General features: G+C 36.8%; 1 protein-coding gene across 1 annotated transcript; it reads left to right on the forward strand.

The window, feature by feature from the left end:
* The first annotated feature begins 1,543 nt into the window (after positions 1-1,543).
* On the forward strand, positions 1,544-16,874 carry LOC136765575 (desmoglein-2.1). Its single transcript, XM_066719597.1, has 14 exons — positions 1,544-1,761; positions 5,201-5,317; positions 5,722-5,877; positions 5,979-6,123; positions 6,872-7,038; positions 7,423-7,557; positions 8,387-8,572; positions 8,891-9,279; positions 10,897-11,039; positions 11,374-11,595; positions 12,418-12,648; positions 13,346-13,479; positions 13,703-13,972; positions 14,468-16,874. The coding sequence occupies exons 1-14, from the start codon at positions 1,708-1,710 to the stop codon at positions 15,620-15,622; spliced, it is 3,504 nt and encodes a 1,167-aa protein (XP_066575694.1). The 5' UTR covers positions 1,544-1,707; the 3' UTR covers positions 15,623-16,874.
* Positions 16,875-20,435: the final 3,561 nt, after the last annotated feature.

A 20,435-nucleotide genomic window follows, 5' to 3' on the forward strand; every position in this document is an offset into this window, starting at 1 on the left:
GAGTAAACATGTTCAGTCAAATTGGAACGATACTTAAAATTAATAAAAGTGCCAAATCCAATTACAATTTATGCAATTTATTTCTGTAATTTTGGTATTTAAAACAGCAATGAATGGGGGCGGTGCTGTGGGGTAGTAGTTAACGCTGCTGTCTCTCCCCGTGGGTTTTCCCCAAGTCCAGGTGTTCCAGTTTTCTCCCACATCCCAAAGACATGCCGCTAAGGTTGATTGGCTACTCAAAATGGCCTTGTAGTTGTGTGGATGTGTTAGTGTTTCCCTGATGGACCAGACTCCTGTCCAGGGTGTCCCCTGCCTTGCGCCCCATGGCTGCCAGGTTAGGCTCCAGCATTACTGTTATTATTTGTCAAATAAATAAAAGCCATGATTTAAGTGAAATATTTCTGTTGTGTCAACTTGGGTTAACTTGTTTGAACTTAAAAGCTAGCCTGCTCATGCATTTCAGAACATTATTATTCTATTAGATTAATGTATTTAATCTATTAGATTCAAAGTACTGTACACACCTTTATTTTTTTATTATTATTATTTTTTTTTCCACATAGCTAGACAATGAACCAGTTTCATGTATGGTACTGAGGGTGCTTATGCTTTCATATATATTTGCCTTCAGCCATTACATTTTATATATAAGCATGTATAAAATTAACATCCAGTATTATTTTAAAACCAGTGATATGTCTTTACATTTTGTGTGTCTATCTAAAAACATATTTACTTATGCTTGTTTGGTATTTTCTTACTGATCAAATAATATAATCTAGATGTGCCTTGAAGAGTCCTTGAGAGCCTCAACAAAGTGGCTGGGTAGACATTATGTAATGAATGTCCTTATAGTTTCAATCTGAAAAGCATCTTCATTTCCCGTTGAGCTGTAACAGTCCTAATAAGGGCATGATTTTAAATGCTATTACTTTGAGAAAAACAATAGAAAACCAATAAGATGTTGTGCTTATCTGCTTAAAAAACTATTTAGTGCTTAAGTTGTAGCACATAATATGTTCAAATAAATTATATTTCCTTAACAAGTAACTTTTATTAAAAAGCCTCCTTAGCCTTAAGCCATATTTAAATTTTAAAAAAGACCATTATCTACATCATTGGTTGCTTTGAGAATTTAGATATGTAGATTGCTTGGCAAAAACACCTTGTTATTAAATAATTTGAAATACATTTGATTATTTTTTGTAACGTCAAACAATTCGGGATGACAGTGTTAACTTTTTATATTACTATTTAAAATACACAATTACATATTATGTACACGTAACTATACATGCTTAACACAACAACAACCTATCTAATTTGATGGTGCAGTATCAGTATAGAGAATAACAAAACTGTTTTGGTTTGGTTTTGCTTGGGGGTTGTTTTATTATCAAGGTGAATAATTGCGTTCATGCGAATATAGTCTAGAAACATCCGGCAAGTATGAGCACAACACAGTGGGTTCACATGAAATGACGTTTGACATCCAAGGGAAAAGCACCTCCCAGACCAGACCAGCAGGTTTGGGTGCGGGCGAAGTGAAACTCCATTAAGCACCTCCTAGTGCTGCTTATACATAACAAAGAGCAAGTCCGCGGAATTGGAGAAGTTTGTTCACGGTTGACATCTAACTCAACCCATCTGCAGTTCACCGGCTGGATTGTATTGAAGCAGCACTATTTTGAAGAAGACTCACCTGCCATGGCCCGGGTTTCTCTCCCAGGCTTGGTCGCACTGCTGCTGGTCGTGATCACGGTGAGTGGGGCGCAGTTTGTTGCGGGTTCAGCGGGTCGTGTATTTGTCTCTGTGTGAAGAATACGTTTGGTTAAATCAAGTGGTTGGTGTTAATCTGTGGAATAATCCGATAATAATAATTTGAGTGTACTGTTTACTATCAATTATGATAGTTGTATGCTTAACCATAACGATATAAAAGTGCTACTAACTATTCAACAAGGTTTAGGTGCGTATTTCGTATATAGTCATATACAGTTTGTGGGAAATAATGACTTGATGGGGGGAAAGGTAAATTATACGGTTTTTTTAACAATGCTAGTAGTACTTACAAAACTCGTTTTTCACCGTGAATAAAATATACAAGGCAAATCAATCTATATGCATGTCTTTATCTGGATCACATTTTTTGGAGGTAACTTATCTCGAAATATTGAATTTATAATTATTAGTAATACTATTCATACGACTACTGTATTTATATTTAGCAAAATGATTAGAAATGTAAATTATTATTACTTAAGTAACTGACAAACATGTTTTTATTGTATTAAAGTCAATGTATCACGTTACGGCACAGTTTAAACTAGGTAGGCAGAATCTAGCCTATTGTTTTATTATATTAGTATTATTAACAATAAACAGTCAAATTAAAAAACTAAAAAAAGTTTCAGTTTCTGTAATTAACCAGGTATGGGACCTAAGGGCGTTACACCCAACTCTCACAATAGATTAGAACAGCGAGTTGTGACGCGTCTGTATACTGATGTGTATATGAGTAAAAAAATAACACCCTAGTAACAAGATTTTGTTTGTTTGTTTGCTTCATATATTATGACATTTTAACTTTTGTGTTATACTTTAGCCTATTTATTCGTATGAAACTAGTTTACAACCAGTTTCGAATGACTTGATCTATAGATCTTCTCATTAAATTGAACTATTACTCAATATTTTCTATCGTATTACAAAAAGCTAAGGTTTAAGATTTCATAATAAATATACTTTGATGTATATTTTACGTTTTGATTTTACATTAGTAAAATGCGTACTTGATGGCAGGTCTGCTAGAATCTTCTAACAAACACTATTGTTATTGTAATCTGCTTTAGACTTGTGCGTCAGTGTTTGGATTTCATTTAAGTGAAAGCTATATGAAATATCAAAATGTGTCCATATGAAACGTTAGTTCTTGCCACAGGCAAATTGCAGCCACTTTTAACAAAGATAATGTAACATTTGAGTCTTGTGTAATAAGATTATTAATCAGGTTATATTCAGACTATATTGTATTTATTTACTTTTGTAATTTGCAGTAATTAGTTTTATAATCAACTCAACACTGTGGCACTAAAATAAGAGATTTTCTCCTGTTCTCTGAATTTTGCTCTGGAACTATACATCAGAACCTGCACATTGAGCAGACACTTACATAGTTGCTATGGAGTTTAGAGTTATTTATTTTTATCTGTGGCTTCAAGTTATTTTAACTAAAAATCAGCTACTAGCTTTTCTAGCAGGTTACATGCACAGGCTCAAAATGTAATCTCAAAACATGAATAAGCAGGTATGCGCTTTTGAAATAATACCTTCAAATTAACAATCCCAAAGCACTCTACAGGACTAAAAAATGAGAATTGTAATATTAATTAGCAATAGCTTAAATCCATGTATTTGATCTCTGTGAATATTGTAACCTGTTTAGGACCTTCATAGATACCATAGTAAGCATCACATTACACTGCTCCATTATTCACTAAATGTTAATCTTAAAGAATATCTTAAATGCTGGTAACATTTTTAACACTGGCCACAAAAGATTTCTAGTGAACAACTAATCTCAAGACTACCAGTCCCCATGCACTGTTGTGTTTCACTTAACCACAGTTTAAATAGTGTCCTTCTAAATAGAAAGGAATAATGTTTGATTTGTCATCAGATCTGCTTATTGAGAAATGATGCTAAGTATCAGAGCTAATATACATGCATGAAATGCTGTTGCATCCATAGTTGTTTCAGACAAATAAGTATACAGTACATAGATGGGTAATCTAGTATCTGGTAATAGATAATACAGTATAATATAATAGACTGTATTATCAATGTAGGCAGAGAAACGCATTCCATAGAAACAGATTATCTGGCCAAGGCATATCAATACTAATAACATAGGTCCTGGAACAGGGCCCTAAGGGACACTAAAATAAACTAACTGGACATCACATTTAAAACAAATCTGTATTATAAATTTATATATTTTCATCTTGTACTTCTTATTAAATATAGTCTCCTATTTGATTATAACACTTTTGTCTCAAAGCCAAGATTGATTGATTAATGTACACTGCTCAAAAAAATTAAGGGAACACTCCAAGTTCAGAATCAATGTTAAGTGTTCCTTTAATGTTTTAGAGCAGTATATTTGTAGTATCCAAATGTCTGGACATGGAGAAACTGTTTGTCGTCATCCCTGATGTAAAGACAGACATGTTGAAACAGTACCCTAGCTCCACACTAGGGGCACTAACTGAATCTCTCTCTCTCTAATATATTATTTAAATTATAATCTCCCCGACTATGCATGACTAGTGTGCAGGTCCAGTCCCCCTGCCAGTACTTCACCTATCTCCACACATCCACCCTGTGTTAACCCACATAATCCAATTAAATTTAAAGTATAAGGCATGATAGGGTCTTGTTTTAGCAGTACCCCTCCCTCAATTACACGCAAGGCACGTTAGCACTGTACACCGATATGAAAGAGGAATTCCCAACAAGACTAATCACTTACGGCTTGCGTTATAACCCTGCATGTAGCACTAATCGAGGGGCGGTACCCCCCTGGTATACTACAATGTGTTAACTATTGTATCTTGATTTATTAAAAAAAATAAAAATAAGAGCAGGAAAACTGGAATATCATAAGCTTGTAGTAAATTGATTGTTTTCGTATTCTTTGATTATTCGTGGTACTTGCCAATGATCATAGGCTACATTAATGCAGGGAAATCTGTCAAACATCTATAAAAATGCAGTTCTTACACAGGAAGACATTAAAGTATAAAGGTGTCTCAGAAAAAGTAGATCGCATTGTATCATAATTAGGCCCTGATTAAGTAAGAAGAACTTTTAACCTCTTAATAACTTTGTATATCCACTAATTGTAAATTACATAATAATAATACTTGTTGTAAGATCAAACCTGCCGAGAATCTCTGTCTCTTGAATTTATGTAGTAGTAATTTTAGTAGTAGTAGTAACTGCTACTACAGTATAATCTGATTAGTCATAAAATTGACTATATACGGTATAATATGATTTAGATCTTTATTTTTTAAATGCATGCTTCTATTTGTTTGGGTTAATTCCAAAACTATTCCCGATTGATCTGTAATGAATAAGTTCAGTTTTGTTTATATTTTCATGGGTCCTTTTTTGTTTTTTAATTCTAATTCTTAAGGTTTTCAAAAATGGAATTGAAGCTGGTCAACTAAGGAGGCAAAAAAGAGAATGGATTATTCCTCCGATAAAAATCATGGAAAATGAGGACTATACAAAGAAGGCATATATTGCCAAGGTAAGCATTTTTCATATTAAATGGTTTTCCTTAGTATTGAATTTGGAAAAGGTGTATTTTCTGTAAAGAAAAATAAACAACAAATGAAAAAATGAGGCAATGAGTCACTATCTTGGAGCTGAACTGCAGTTGTGCAAATCTGTACAATAACTTCAGTCATGTTATGAATACAAATCAAAACATCCAAGTGATCACACACTACCCTCTTTTCCCTCAGTACACCCATCTATCTGTTTCTATATGAATATATATGAAATGCACATGTTTATAATCTAGTTAAGTATATACATGTGGTTAATTATTCTACATTCTTGCAGAAAGCCAACAGTTTTTAGTTAATGATGAGTGTAGTTGTTGATATTGTTGTTAATGTTGTTATTTATTTTATATTCATTTCTTTTTAGATTCGTTCTGACAAAGAGATCTATGGTTCTGTGGTGTATTCATTGACGGGAGTGGGTGCTGATAGAGAACCTATCAACTTATTCATCGTGGATCCAATTGAAGGGACAATCAAAATCACAGATAAAGTGGATCGAGAGAAAATTGATAGTTACTATGTAAATGTTTTTGTAATTTTGGGTTCCTGGTAAAATTTAAGGGTGAAATTTTAAATGAAGTGAACTTGTTTTCACCACCATGTCAATGTTTTCCTTTTCAGCTCAGAGGAATTGCAAGAAACAAAAATAACTGGGAGCTGGTGGAGAACGAAATTGATCTACGTTTTTTTATTGAAGATCAAAACGACAATACCCCAGTGTTTCAAGAGTTTCAAACTGGAGAAGTTGATGAACAAAGCCCAGCAGGTAAAACCACTTTACTTGTCCTTATTTGTTTATACACATTTTACTCAAAAATTAAAACAATCTTTAACACAGAACCTCAAAAAAATTAAAACTAACTCTAAAAAAAATATAACTTCATCTGATTTTCTTAGGCAGGACATGTTTTCAGTAACCAGATGTTAGTGTTAATAGTGCTGTTGTAATATGTTTATGGCTGATACAAAATGCAGGCATATATAATTTCTGAGCAGAATTTCAAAATGACATAAATATGTCATAAATCTCTTCCTCTGGGAAAATGTTAAATGCTAGTACTGATGTGTAGGTTTCCATGTGCATCCTTATACCCTATGTGTAGCGGTATTTAAATATATATTTAATTCCAGCGACCAGAACAAAACTATCGCTGCCACTAGGGCTCTAAATGAACTTAAGAGTCCATCAAACATATATTGCTAATGAAGATAACAGCAAGCATTTGTGCTGCAATCACATCTAATTTTGTGTTGCATATAACCCATTCCCACAGAAGAATTATGACTGTGTTGTTCTGATATTTCTCTGTGTAAATTGCTTATGAACCTATTATACAGGTATAGTTTGTGTTGGCATTGAACCACCTCAGGATATGGTTTTATATAGCTACTGTAACATTACAACATCTGTGTTTGGAGTTATCACTATATTAAGTAGTTTATTAAATGTTATTAAACATTTATTAAATGTTTTTTAATAAAATAAAAAATTGCATTCCTCTTTTTAAATTTAGGCACATCTGTCATGCAAGTAATTGCTACAGATTTGGATCAGCCTAATACTACACATTCAAAAATTGCATATCGAATTGTGGACCAGTCACCATCGGATAAGATGATGTTCTATATCGATCGATATACTGGCGTTATCTATGTTCAGGAGTCTACCCTCGACAGAGAAGTAAATTACTTTACTTTAGTTTTAAATTATTTGGTTTATTGTGGCTGTTTCAGAAATATTTTTAAATCCTCACCCTGATGTTAAAGTGATTGCCTTGGTTGTATGCCTGAAAACATCCCTTATCACAATAATGAAAAATAAACATATAAAGGAAAATATAGAAGCACAAAGTTTGTAAACTTCACTGTAGAACGATATTGACTAAATATAAATATAAAATATCGCACCTTATTTTAAATTGTGTTCACAAATTTGTAAAAACCAACAAAACAAAAAAATATATTTATCAATTATGTATTGCTATACTTAATTAAATGGCAAGAAGTAAGGACAAATCATTACTTATTTGTAGTTAATCTAATTTTGTTTAACTTACTTTTTCAGACGCATGACACCTATAGTTTGACTGTTCAAGGTCAAGATCTAGGCGGTGAACCCAATGGCCGCATTGGATATGGAAAAGTTGCAGTTAAAGTCAGAGATATCAATGATAATCCACCTACACTGGAGAAAGATCAGGTATAAAAATGTATTTGTTACTGGTTAAATGAAATTATAATGTATCCATTCAATGCTACCCTGTGTGTTTCTATAATTTTTACATAATATTAATTTATCAAAATCAAGTAAATTATAATTAACACCATTTGTGTTACAATGGGAATGTGGATTTACTGATATAAGGTGAATTGTCACATCACAGATCATCAATTTCCATTCACATATATACTATAAATTTCGGATGCAATCTTGGTACCTTTTTTTTTTTTTTGTAATAATTTTCCCCCAAAGAATTAAACAATGGAGTCTTAAAGAATATTTTAGGAGAGGGGTCAGACCGTAATCCCACCCATATCATGCATAAATATGGGTCTTTTACCCTACTTTCCCAGCATTCATTGCTTGGCATCCCTCCGTCCTCCCCAAAGATCACATTTGCAGCAAACTCCATGGCTGTTCCACACCATGGGGAAGGGTTCAGATGCCTCGTCCATGTGACCAGGCCATAGTTCCCAAGCCAGTTCAAACCAAATGTAAACACTTACTATACTCCATGAAATGTATAAAAGAGATGTATTACATGTTTAAAATATTAATAAATACATATTTAATACTGATCAATATGTCCATGTCAGTTATTATTATGGGGAAGTTATACTTTGTCCGTATTAATTTATAGCTCCTCTAAAAAATAAGTGCTAACAATTATCAATTAATGACATGAAAACTCCCTATATGTAGTAGATTTTCTAAACTGTGGATTTGAACTTTTCGTTGGTTGTTCCTGAATGACTACTCGGCATTGCTCTGTGAATATTTAATGGTAATTGTATTCTGTTTATTTCAGTATGATGGCACCATCGAGGAAAATACAAGAGATGTTGAAGTAATGAGATTCAAGGCCTCTGATCTGGACCAGGTGGGCACTGACAACTGGAATGCTGAATATGAGATTGTGTCAGGAAATGAAGGACAATACTTCAGTATCACAACTGATAAGAAGACAAACGAAGGCATCTTAGTGCTGAAGAAGGTAAGCTTTTCCATATGTTGAGCACAAAGTTTTGAATAGTCCTTTATTTCACAGGTGAAGAAAACATTTGATTAATAAAGTATGTGTTTCAGTGCCTTCTATTATAGTTGCACCAACAAAACAATATTTATTCAATTCAATTTGATTGTAAAATAAATGTGGTATCTGTTTGTATGGTCTTTCTATGCACAATAGTCCCATTATGGCAAATTTAAATTATATGGAAATGAATCGTATTTTACTTAAAATGGACACCCAAAATGATCTGGTACTGCTTTTATGTTCCCTTTCATCCTCCTTCTTCTTGATCTTTAAAAGGAAGTAGATTATGAACAACTGAAGAACTTGGACCTGGACGTGGTTGTCCGAAATGTAGCACCATATGTGGGTGTAGGAGGTAGTAGTGGAGCTTCAGTTGGATTTGGAGGCGAAGGTGGCGGAGGAGGTGGAGGTGGATTTGGAGGCGGAGGCGGAGGCGGAGGCGGAGGCGGAGGCGGAGGATCTGGTAGTTCAACTGCATACAGTGGATTTTCAAAGACCTATCCAGTTAAAATCACAGTAAAAAACCAGCCTGAAGGACCAAGGTTTGACCCGAAGGTAAAAGCTGTTGCAGTATCTGAGGAAAAGGCAAAAACGAACATCAACAGTGTGATTGTAAAATATCCAGCCTTGAATGGGGATACTTTAAAGCCTGCTGAGCATGTCAGGTTAGTACATGGTTGTTATTTTTTAATCAAAAGCCATACAGTATTTGTATTAAGTTCTGATCAGACATTTAAGTTTAAAAAAAAAACATGCATCAAATAATGGGCAAGGGTTTTGCCACCAAGTACTAAGTCGAAGGGGTCAAATACATATTTCCCTCAATAACATGCAAATCAATGTATAACTTTTTTGAAATGCGTTTTTCTGGATTTTTTTGTTGTTATTCTGTCTCTCACTGTTAAAATACACCTACCATTAAAATTATAGACTGATCATTTCTTTGTCAGTGGGCAAACGTACAAAATCAGCAGGGGATCAAATACTTTTTTCCCTCACTGTACATCCACACTGGACACAAGCAATGAAACAAAGGAATAAATGTCAATCCACACTAGATTGGAAATAAATACATACGCCTGCCTCTGCATTCCTATTGGATATACTATTATAACTTTAGATGCCCTCTGTATTAGGCTATTTTTCCTGCTTTAATACTTTGTTTATTCACATGATTTTTGTGGTTGCTGTTAAAATTATTATTAGTAGAATTAAGTCACTGTTTAGCACTAAATGATCACCAATGTTGTTTGTATTATTTATTCCATGTTGTTGCTAGCACTGTACACCCACTATATTCACTATAGCTATTAATAGTATTGCTGTTCTCTTGATTATAATCATAATTTGAATGCACAGTATGTTAGAAAGTATGTATCTTGTATAAACTTGTGTGTTATACATAGTTTCATAAAAAGACCCCCAGAGCTCGAAGATAATAAGAAACATAAAGTTTACAAAAGAGAGTAGGCTATTCAACCCATCATGCTCATTTGGTGTCCATTAATAATGAAGTGATCCAAGCATCATGTCCAGTCTACTGAGAAAACAGTGCTGACTTGAGTATTGGAGTATAGTCAGTCATATGTATAAAACATTTACCTCTTTTATTTCTTCCTGTGAATCATTATTTACAGGCAGTTGAAAAGTTTTTGTTCTAGGACCTTGGTAATGTTTTGGTTTTTCATTTCATTTCCAGTTCAAATTTCCACAAAGCCTCACTTTATTATGCATATGTAGAGACCTTCTCACAGTGCATCGTGAAAGTCTACTGTATTGATTAAAATGTCATGAAAAAAAAACTAAGGATAAACAGCTTAAATTAAATTCTAAATACACCTCCTACTGACTACTGCATAAAAGTTAAAGTACCCTACTTCACTATATCTTTCTAATAAATTGAAAATAATACTGTACCTCAGAAATCAGCATTAGCTGAGGCATGTGTCTCTGTATACAACGTGTTACAAGGGTTTTAACTTTGCTTTCGATAGGTCAGTTAATCTAGAGTCATGACGACAAAAATAAATAGGAACAGTTTCTAACTTAGGGACACAATTTTCTCAGTGGCGTCGCTCGCAAGTAATACAGAATCTCCCATAGAAATGCACTGACTTCTAAAAACTGTGCTCGCTGTGTCCAGTGTGGATACAACCTTATAATGTAATAACATGAGGGTTTGTTTTGTTTCCTGTGCGATAAAATTTAAACTAAAAATGTTCTACTACAGTAATGTTTTATTCCATGAAAAACTAATTATATAACTATATAATTTAATATAGATATGCCAAAGGATATGATCCCGACTACTGGCTGACAATTGATGAACGTACTGCAGAAATCAAGCTTAACAAGTTGCCAGACCGGGAATCCAAGCACTTGGTTAATGGAACATACTACGCAAAAATTCTGTGCATGACTGAAGGTAGGTAAAACAATCAAATTAAATGTAATGCATTGTAAAATAGATAATACTGTTCACTAAAGAGCTCTTGTAGGTATTGGTAATATGAACAATGTTGTCATTGTTAGATAACAGATTTCCCAATATATGATGTATATAAAATATCCTATTAATTGTCAAAGAAGTATTGTTTTGCTGTTGTTTTGTTTACTTTTTTTAGTACATAATTGTCAAGGAGGTATTAGTGTTTGTATTTTAATGTCTGGAACCAATAATTTTACAATAGATGAACTGGAACTGGAAATAAATCTTACTTTTTAATACAAATGTTTAAATAAGCAATCTATTTTTGCAGATTTACCTTCAAAAACAGCCACTGGTACCATTGCCATTCAGGTTGAAGACTTCAATGATCACTGTCCTCATCTTACAAGTACTTCACAGATTTTATGTACAGATGACCACGTTGTGTATGTCACTGCTGAGGATGGAGACATTGATCCCAATGGAGCCCCGTTTTCATTCACAATTATACCTGAAGATACAAAGGGAAAATGGACAGTTGAACCTCTGAATGGTAATGTATTACTATTACCAGTAATGTGCACAGGACATTAAGAGGGCAGGGGCACAACTGGGAGAGGGAGGAGGGTGACTGTTTCTCAACCGGGGGGGAATGATGTATTATTGCACGTATTATTTATTTTTGCTTGCTTTATCGTAGTGATTTGAAAATGTCTTGTGAATGCACAGCCTAAATTTGACAAGTCTGATCAAATGCCTTCCCTGCCTGCTCCAGTAGCTATAGTGCTTATATAGCCTAAGAAAAGCAATAATGTGAATTGCTGTCTGCTCTTTTTACACACATGACTTCTACCATTAGTATAATATTAATAGTAATAACATTATTAATTTTAATTACCATCTTCCTCTTGGCAGCATGAAGTTTTAACTGTAAGCTCTCTGTCCTCCTGTCCAGCGTAATACTGCATGTAAACCGCTATTCATTCTTTGAACAATATATTTTAGCGGGCAATATCTTCTCAGTGCATTCCATAACATTTAAATAAACCCTCCAAATATTTTATTGTTAATGAGGTTGTTTTAACTTTATCATTTTGAATGATTTTGTTTAGCATTTTCCCATTGGTACACATTTCCATAAAGGCAATAATATTATGCTGCTATTAGGAAGTCTATCAATGGGGATGCTCTTTAAGATGATGCCAAATCGTGTGACTTCTCAGATTGTTTTTAAACAATTCAAGGTGAATCTATTGCTGGTCTGAAGAGATAATCTAAGCAATTCACTGGACTCTGAAGTCCAGGTGAGCTGAGTCCCCTTATTTCGGTGAATACATGTATTTTCATTGTTTAATTTGTTTTTCTCTCCTTGAAGATACATCTGTAATCCTAAGGAATGCGGAGAAGATGTGGCCTGGTTTATATACAATCGGTCTTGAAGTTAAAGACCAACAAGGGTTGTCCTGTCCTGACAAACAGGTTTTACAAGTTGATGTTTGTACCTGCAATAAAGATAAATCCTGTGGAGAGTCAAGAAAAACATCTGGTGCTGTATTTGGACCTGCAGGCATTGGGCTCCTTATCCTTGGGTGTCTAATGTTATTACGTAAGTAAACTTAATTCAGCACACCTTCCATACAGCAATATTTGGACTGAGTGTTATTATACACAATTTTGATTTTGAACTGTTTGATCAGACCTTGAACTGCAATTTAACCTGTATATTTACTTTGCAACCTTCCCAAAAGGAGCATTGCCATCTTTAGCAGTAAGCACTTATTTCATGTAACACAAGTATGTGTGTATGTATCCATGTATGTATGCATGCTACCAAGTCAAGATGTGTTTATTTTCTGTAATGGTCAGTAAAACATTTTTAATTCTACTGGAGTTCAGTTTGCCCCATCTGCCTAATTGCATCCCTTAACATAACATATATTGACTTGTATTATGAAAACATGCAATTCCCCCCCTTGATATTGTCTGTGCCAGTTCATTTGTGTTTGTGTGTGATTGTGCTGATGTTTCATAAAGTATTTGCACACTTACAGTCATTTTAAATGCCCCTCATGCATACTGTTAATTGCACCAGTGTTGCTCTTATGTCACTTCCCCCTGCTTTTGGCTGATTGCCAGCACTATCTTCAATTCCAGAATATGTAGGACTAAGTGGAGGTTTTATGGTTTCAATATGTTTGATATACATAATACAAACAAGTGATTAATGTATTCTAAATTTATTTTACTTACAAAATTGACTTAGTCTTCATGAATTACAACATTTGACTTAATCTTCTCAACAGTTTTACCTCTTCTACTGCTGTTTTGCAAGTGTGGTGGCCCTGGTGCAGCTGGTTATGGGGGGTTTAAAGAAATGCCTTTTGATACCAAAGAGCATTTGATCGCATATTCCACAGAAGGACAAGGTGATGACAAGGTAAACAGGTTAATGCTTTTGTTGCAGCTACATTCCCAGTAACTTAAGTTAACTATGGGGATGAAACTTTGGTAGTTATAGCATCCTAGTTATTCTCTGAAAACATCTAAAGAATAATTTTCCTACAAATTATGCTTGTTACTGAAAAAAGAGGTTTTGGAAAAATTAGTATAATCTTTCTAGGTTCTTAATAACAATGAAGTTCATTTATTTTTCATCACAGGCAGTTCCAACTCTGATTCCACCCATGGAAATGGATTCTGGAGGAATTGATTCAGGGATGAAACAAATGAATATGAATTCTCTTGGATCTGGTTATAATAACCAGCCTGGGTACAAGTACCCAGATCAGAGCTCAAGCCATAGGTACAATGGTGGTACATTTATAAGTCAGGAAAACGGAAGCACTTTACGTTCAAGGTTTGAACTACATGATGATTCTTATGATGGGATTGCACTACCTGAAGCTTATTTGGAAAATTACTACATGGAGGTAACTTAATACATCTAATTATTGTAGTAGCTGATTTATATGTACACTGGCAGTTGTTTGTATCAATTTAACCATGTTTACCTCATCCCCTGAAAGTGTCAAGGCAAGGAAATGTAAGTATTATGGGAATAGAGACACTCTGTACTTTAAAACTTGAAAAGTTAAAATTATTTTCAGTTGCTGTATTGAATAGTCTGTATGATTTAGTGTTCTTAAGGGCATTTTAATGTTTGCATTACTGACACATATTTCCAGCTTGAAGACTTCTTTGCTTTTTCCATAATTTAATATTTTTATTGTCCGTGATCCATTGCAAACCTGATTTAATGTTTGTTTAGAAAAGGGTTGTTTTGAACATCCTCTGTTGCATTTCCTTTTGAGAAGGTTAATGTATTTTATTGTAAGATGACAGTTTATTACTTTAAGTAAGTAGAGCAAAGTGTATTTTTAAAAACTATAATGACTCACATTTGCATTTATTTTGTTTGTTTTTAGAAGGCGAAGCATGCTGCAGTGGAAGGCCAAACTCAGAAAGATGCGTTGCTTATTTATGACTTCGAAGGGCGTGAATCCCCTGTTGGATCAGTGGGGTGCTGCAGTTTCATTGAAGGTGACCAGGACTTGGAATTCCTGAATGATCTAGGACCCAAGTTTAAAACTCTTGCAGAGATCTGCACAGGCAAAGAAGAAAAGATCGAAGTTATCAGACCACCATCACCACCACAACCTACCCAGCCAGTTGCTATGTCGACTCACACAATGACCAATAAAGAAAATGTGATCAATACAAATATTATGCCCACCCCAGCTCCACAACCCCAACCTATTCAACAAAGCAGTACAGTATTTTCTTCCTCTACTCTCCCAACTATGCACGTTAGAGAAAATGTTGTTGTTCCCAATTCAGCATACGTCATTCAACAACCTGTGTACTATGCTGCCACACCAGTTATACAAACCACTCGATACGTAGTTGACCCTCATGTCCACAACACCATGCTAGTCTCAGAAAGATCTTCTGCTCCCAATATCCATGGCATGGTGCTGGTAAATGATGTTCCCAGTTCAGAGAATATAATCATAAAAGAGAAGGGAATGATGTCCGGACCTTCAATGCAAGGTGGGATGATCAATGTACAGCATGGTACCTTGAACATGGGAGAAAGACCTGGTGCTCAGAATGTAGTGTTAGTGGAGAGGAAAGTGGGAAATGGCCAGTTTGTGCAAGAAGGAATGGCAGGGTTAAATCAAGGGGTTGTTCACTTTGGTGATCTGTCTGGATCGCAGGATGTGGTGTATAGAGAGAAAATTGTGTCATCTAGCTCAGGCTCACATGGTGGAATGAGGGGGCTCGATGGAGGCCTTTATCACATGGGTAATCTGCCTGGCGCACAGAATGTGGTGTTAATGGAGAGAAAAGTGGGGACTGGGCAGGGTGTGCAAGAAGGAATGGCAGGGCTCAATCAAGGTGTTGTACAAATGAGTTCCCTGTCTGGATCGCAGAATTTTGTGTCAAGAGAAAACACTCGGTTAACCAGCTCGGGTTCACAGGGTGGGATGATGGGTCTGGACAGGGGCACCTCTGCTTTGGGTAATATGACTAGCTCGTCTAAGGTAGTCGTGGAAGAGGTCACTAGTCGCCATGTGTAAGGTAGCATCACTGGAAAAGGGCATTGTGCCTGTTGATTGTAATTAATGGAAGATAAGCAGGATACTGTACATTTGGGTTTATTTTCTCAACCATTGTGCCTCCTCTACTGGTGTTTGTCTTAATGGAGCTGGCTTTGAAGTTAGGAGAGGGGTTTGCAGGAATATTTTTTGGATTAATTTTAATCTTTATGTTAAATCAATTGCTCTCCATTATATTTAGAGTACCTTACTCAAGTAGTTAACTACTAATTTATCTGTCGATCTCAGACTGACCGATAATAATAATTTCTATATGTCCGTCATGTTTAAGGGTTATTTTGTATTATATGTAAAATTACAATCTATGTAAAGCTAAATATGAACTTAAAAAAATGTATCAAAAATTTCAAATGTAAGTGTAAGAAGTGCCTTTTTCAAATGGCACTAGATTTTAGATGTTTAAGTAGTTAACATCTTTGGTTTATATTGCATGAAGATAAGAGTTGTTATCATATATGATTTTTTCACTAAGTGTTTAAGTGTTATTTTTTTTTACCAATGATTATTAAAAGCAAGACTGTTTATTAGATGATGATCAATGGCTGTGCGTTTCAGTCATGCCAAATACCATTGCTTGAAGTGAAAAGGCGGAATTGCAACAGTGTTGTATAGACGAGTCTGTACTTTTTTGTCCAGATGGACTTGCTGTATTGTTTTTATTCCATGTTTTCTAAGATAATTATTGTGAACATAGGTGCTGTTCAAAGCACGTCAGACTTGCATGTCCCCTTGGAAACATGGTTGCCTTTAAATGTCATGTAAAGCACAGCATTTTGCATAACTGAAACACACATGAAACTGCAGCCAATGTAAATAGTATTGGGTGTTTCCAATGTTGAAAACGTTTATATTTATATAGATGTATATCTATCGATAGATATAGATATATAATCGATATCGATATATTACCATATATAACTTCTAACTCTGAATTAAAGTGTATGTGGGAATTGAAATTACTGTAAAAGTTTGTTTTATGGTATATGAAAATCTTTTTTTTTTACTAATAAGCATGACAAAGCATTTTTAATTACAGTTTTCATAGCAAGGGGCCTACTAGAAGCAGTATGTGTGCCATTGTAATTTTTTGTTTTGCTTAAGACCACTGTGCTCATCAGATCTCTCATTATAGAAGTACCATGTCTGGAAACAATTCAGCAAACAAATTACATGTATTTTCCCCCAAACATCTCAATAAAACGCATTACATTCATATATGTATGTTTTTTTACTTTCTTCCATTTTATTATTCAAGCAGATTTTTACTTTTAACTGCAAGATAAAGCATATGTGTGTGTGAATGTATGTATGCAGTAATGCCTACTGTAATATGTCGTAGTGAGTTTATATAACACTACAGTTTTCATTTGAGTAGTAATATAACTTTCCGCAAAAAATAAATGTTTTCTTGCTACATTTATCTGTTCTTCATATAAATTATGTGGTGTTTAAATCAGAAACAAGTAGCTATAAATTCAACAAGACTTATTTAGTATGTGCCATATCAAAATCAAAGAATAATTGTGCGCACATGTGCTTGTTCGTGCTAGTATCTTCAGAAGCACACAGGCGTCATTATGAAACCCACTCTTTCTCTGGGCAAGCTACGCCCACACAGGATTCGAAGCTCTGGCATTGGTTATTGGAGTATCTGTCAATCTTTTTTTTTTATGCAGTTAATCACTTTTCAGGAAATGCTCATCAATGCAACCTATCACCTGCAGAAGACACTTGTCAGTCATGTTTAATGTGGCCAATTGCCACCTTAATTTATAAAAGTAATGTGGGATTAAAAAACTTTTCTTCGTTCAAGCTTTATGTAGTTTAATACAGATGAGTGACCATGAGCCTTTGCCAAGATTTCTGGTTATATATTTTCTTGTTTCCTGATATGAGTGAGTTAGCTATTTTAATTTCTGTGTTCATATATATAAAGGGGTGTGAAAAATCTGCGAAATTCTGCAGACTTTGGGACCGAATTAATACATTTTTTTCACCATATGCGAACGCAAAAAGTTGCAGAAGAGTCACAGGAGGGAATATCACAGCGTAGCTTCCTGCTTAATTAAATCTAGAATATGAGGACATGCGAACGATAGGTTGCGAATGCATCCATGGTTATCTGAAAAAGAAGCACTACCAAAGAGGGAGGGGTTTTCAGCATGCATTCACTGTAATGTATCGAAGACATTACAGTGAAATGTCTATCAAAGCTGCCACTGGCCCTTGTGCCCATCACTCAAATGCGACCCTTCCACTTCCTGTCTGTATAAAAGGTGGTGTCTGCAGAAAGACTTCCTCTTTTTACCTGGAGCTAGAACTCCCCGACCTTGCAACCCTTGGGCAGTGCTTCTTTTCTCTCATAACCACTGTTGCATTCGCAACCTATCGTTATCTTTTGAATTAGAAGCACTGCCCTAGGGGGAGGGGTTACAGTATAACCAAACTGTCGGAAGGGCAGCGAGCTGGTAAGAGAGCTTGCCCCGAGACGTACCTACTAGGAGCCGTACTAACTCTATGATAGAAGCCACAGGGGCCCCTTGGGGCCACAACTGGGCTGCCCAGACACGAAGACTGCAGTCACACTAAATAATTAATGGTGTATCCACGGGGGAACAAGAATCCTTGTGCCTACCACAAAGCTTAGTAATAGCGGCCTCAGACTGCTGGCAAAGGAACTATATACATAGCAAGACGCAATGTGCCCCCGGTAACAACAGGAGCAGTCATCCACGCTCAACTTAACAAGGAGCGGACAAGCTCAACTGTCTATTCCAATTAACTATATACACTGCAGGGTGCAGGAACCAGCTAATGCTAGCGGCTACAGACATTCTACTGATTATTAATAATAAATGAACTATATACACAGTGGGGCACAACAGTAAAGTCAAAAGCCTCCCGCTGAACACTGCAGCAGCAGCCCTCAGCACAGTTGGCGTAGCTAGGGCGGGGCCAAAGGCCTGCTGACAAAGGAACTATGTACAATGGCGGGGTACAGGTGTAAAAAACACATGCGCTCCCGCCTACAGAATTAACTATATACAAGTCACAGTCTGGTAGGAAGGGAAAATGGTTCTGTGTTGCTTTTTCCAAGTACGCTCAACAGGGGCAGACAGGGATAGAAAAGCCAGGAGCCAGTACTTGATAGGCTACTGAGGCTCAACTGAAGTCAACACCGAATTCCCAATAGAAGGAACTGGGCCAGTCATGTCCATCCTGTAGATCCGAACAAAGGTGTGCTGCGAGACCCAACTCACAGCTGCACAGATGTCTGCCAGTGGGGCATCTTCCAAAAGGCCCCACGATGTGGCTACACCTTGAGTCGAGTGGGCCACCAGGTGTTCAGGCACCAGGGCTCCAGCCAACTCATAGGCCGTGGTAATGGTGTCCACAATCCAGTGCGAATGGCCCTGCTTTGAAAGCACCTGGCCCTGCATCCATGGTCCGTAGGACACAAATTATTGGTCCGAGCACCGAATGTCCTTAGTGTGCTCCAAATAGCACCTGAGAGCCCACACCGGGCACAACAGGTGTAGCCTACTCTCCTCCTCCGAAGAGAAGGGTGGAGGATGGAAAGCCATCAACTCAATAGGCCTGTTGATATGGAAAGGAGACAGCACTTTTGGGAGGAACGCAGGATTAGGCCGAAGGGTAACCCTGGAAATCTCCCTCAAAATGGATACACGCAGGGTAAACGGACAGGGCGTGTAACTCCCTCACACATTTTGCAGATGTGATTGCCAACAAAAATGCTGTCTTCAGTGATGCTAATCTGAGGTCAATTGATTGCAAGGGCCTTGGAAAGCACGTCCAGGACTACATCAAGGTGCAACGCAGGCAGGGAAGGGGCGTGAGTAGGCCTCAGTCTGTGCACACCTTTCAGAAACTGCACAGCCAAAAAATGAGAGCCCAGGGGCTCGCCATTAATTCTGAAATGACATGAGGAGATGGCAGCCAAATAAACCTTGAGTGTGGACGGGGACTTGCCCTGGTTCAAAAGCTCCTGCAGGAATTTCAGAATGACAACTATAGGGCAATTAACTGGGTCATGAGACTTCTCCTGAAAACAAGTTTGTAAAGTCGATAGGAGTACTGCGACCTCGTAGAGGGAGCTATCGCCGACTGAATAGTAGCCAGTACCGCATATGACAGACCCCAAGTCATCAGGTGAACCTGCTCAGGGGCCATGCCCAGAGCTGCAGCAGGCCCGGGTTGGGATGCCCTGCACCTGAGTCCACCCACAGGGGAAGCTGCCAAGGCTCTCCAACCAAGATGGAAACCAGGTCCGCAAACCACAATCTGCGAAGCTAATGAGGCTCTACCAGCAGAAATGTCACTCGTTCCTGCCTGATCTTCTCCAGAACCACTGGGAGAAGAGGGAATGGTGGGAATGCATAGAGGAGACAGCACGGCAATGTGTGGGCTAGTGCGTCAATCCCCAGGGTCCCTGATTGGTACCAAACGGAGAACCATAGAGAGCAATGCGTGGACTCAGCCGAAGTGAAGAGGTCCACATCTGCCCTGCAATAGCGGCTCCAAAGCTGCTGAATCACCAGCGAGTGCAGGTGCCATTCTGACACCGGGGGGCCTCCCCAAGAGAGGAGGTCTGCCGCCGTGTTGGAGATGACTGGGAGGTGGGCTGCTCTGATGGAGCGCTGCTTAGGCTGCGTCCAAGCAGACGATGCACTAGCTGGTATAGTGTGTGTGACCAGAGACCTCCCTGCCTGTTGATGTAGGCAACCACCGCTGTGTTGTCTGGCTGTACTAGAAC

The sequence above is a fragment of the Amia ocellicauda genome, chromosome 2 (assembly GCF_036373705.1).
Source record: "Amia ocellicauda isolate fAmiCal2 chromosome 2, fAmiCal2.hap1, whole genome shotgun sequence".
Classification (NCBI taxonomy): domain Eukaryota; kingdom Metazoa; phylum Chordata; class Actinopteri; order Amiiformes; family Amiidae; genus Amia; species Amia ocellicauda.

Coding starts and splice junctions, on each gene's coding strand:
- LOC136765575 (XM_066719597.1), top strand. CDS start 1,708: ATGGCCCGGGTTTCTCTCCCAGGCTTGGTCGCACTGCTGCTGGTCGTG. Junction 7,039..7,422: donor AGTCTACCCTCGACAGAGAA/GTAAATTACTTT, acceptor TTACTTTTTCAG/ACGCATGACACCTATAGTTT. Junction 13,973..14,467: donor TGGAAAATTACTACATGGAG/GTAACTTAATAC, acceptor GTTTGTTTTTAG/AAGGCGAAGCATGCTGCAGT.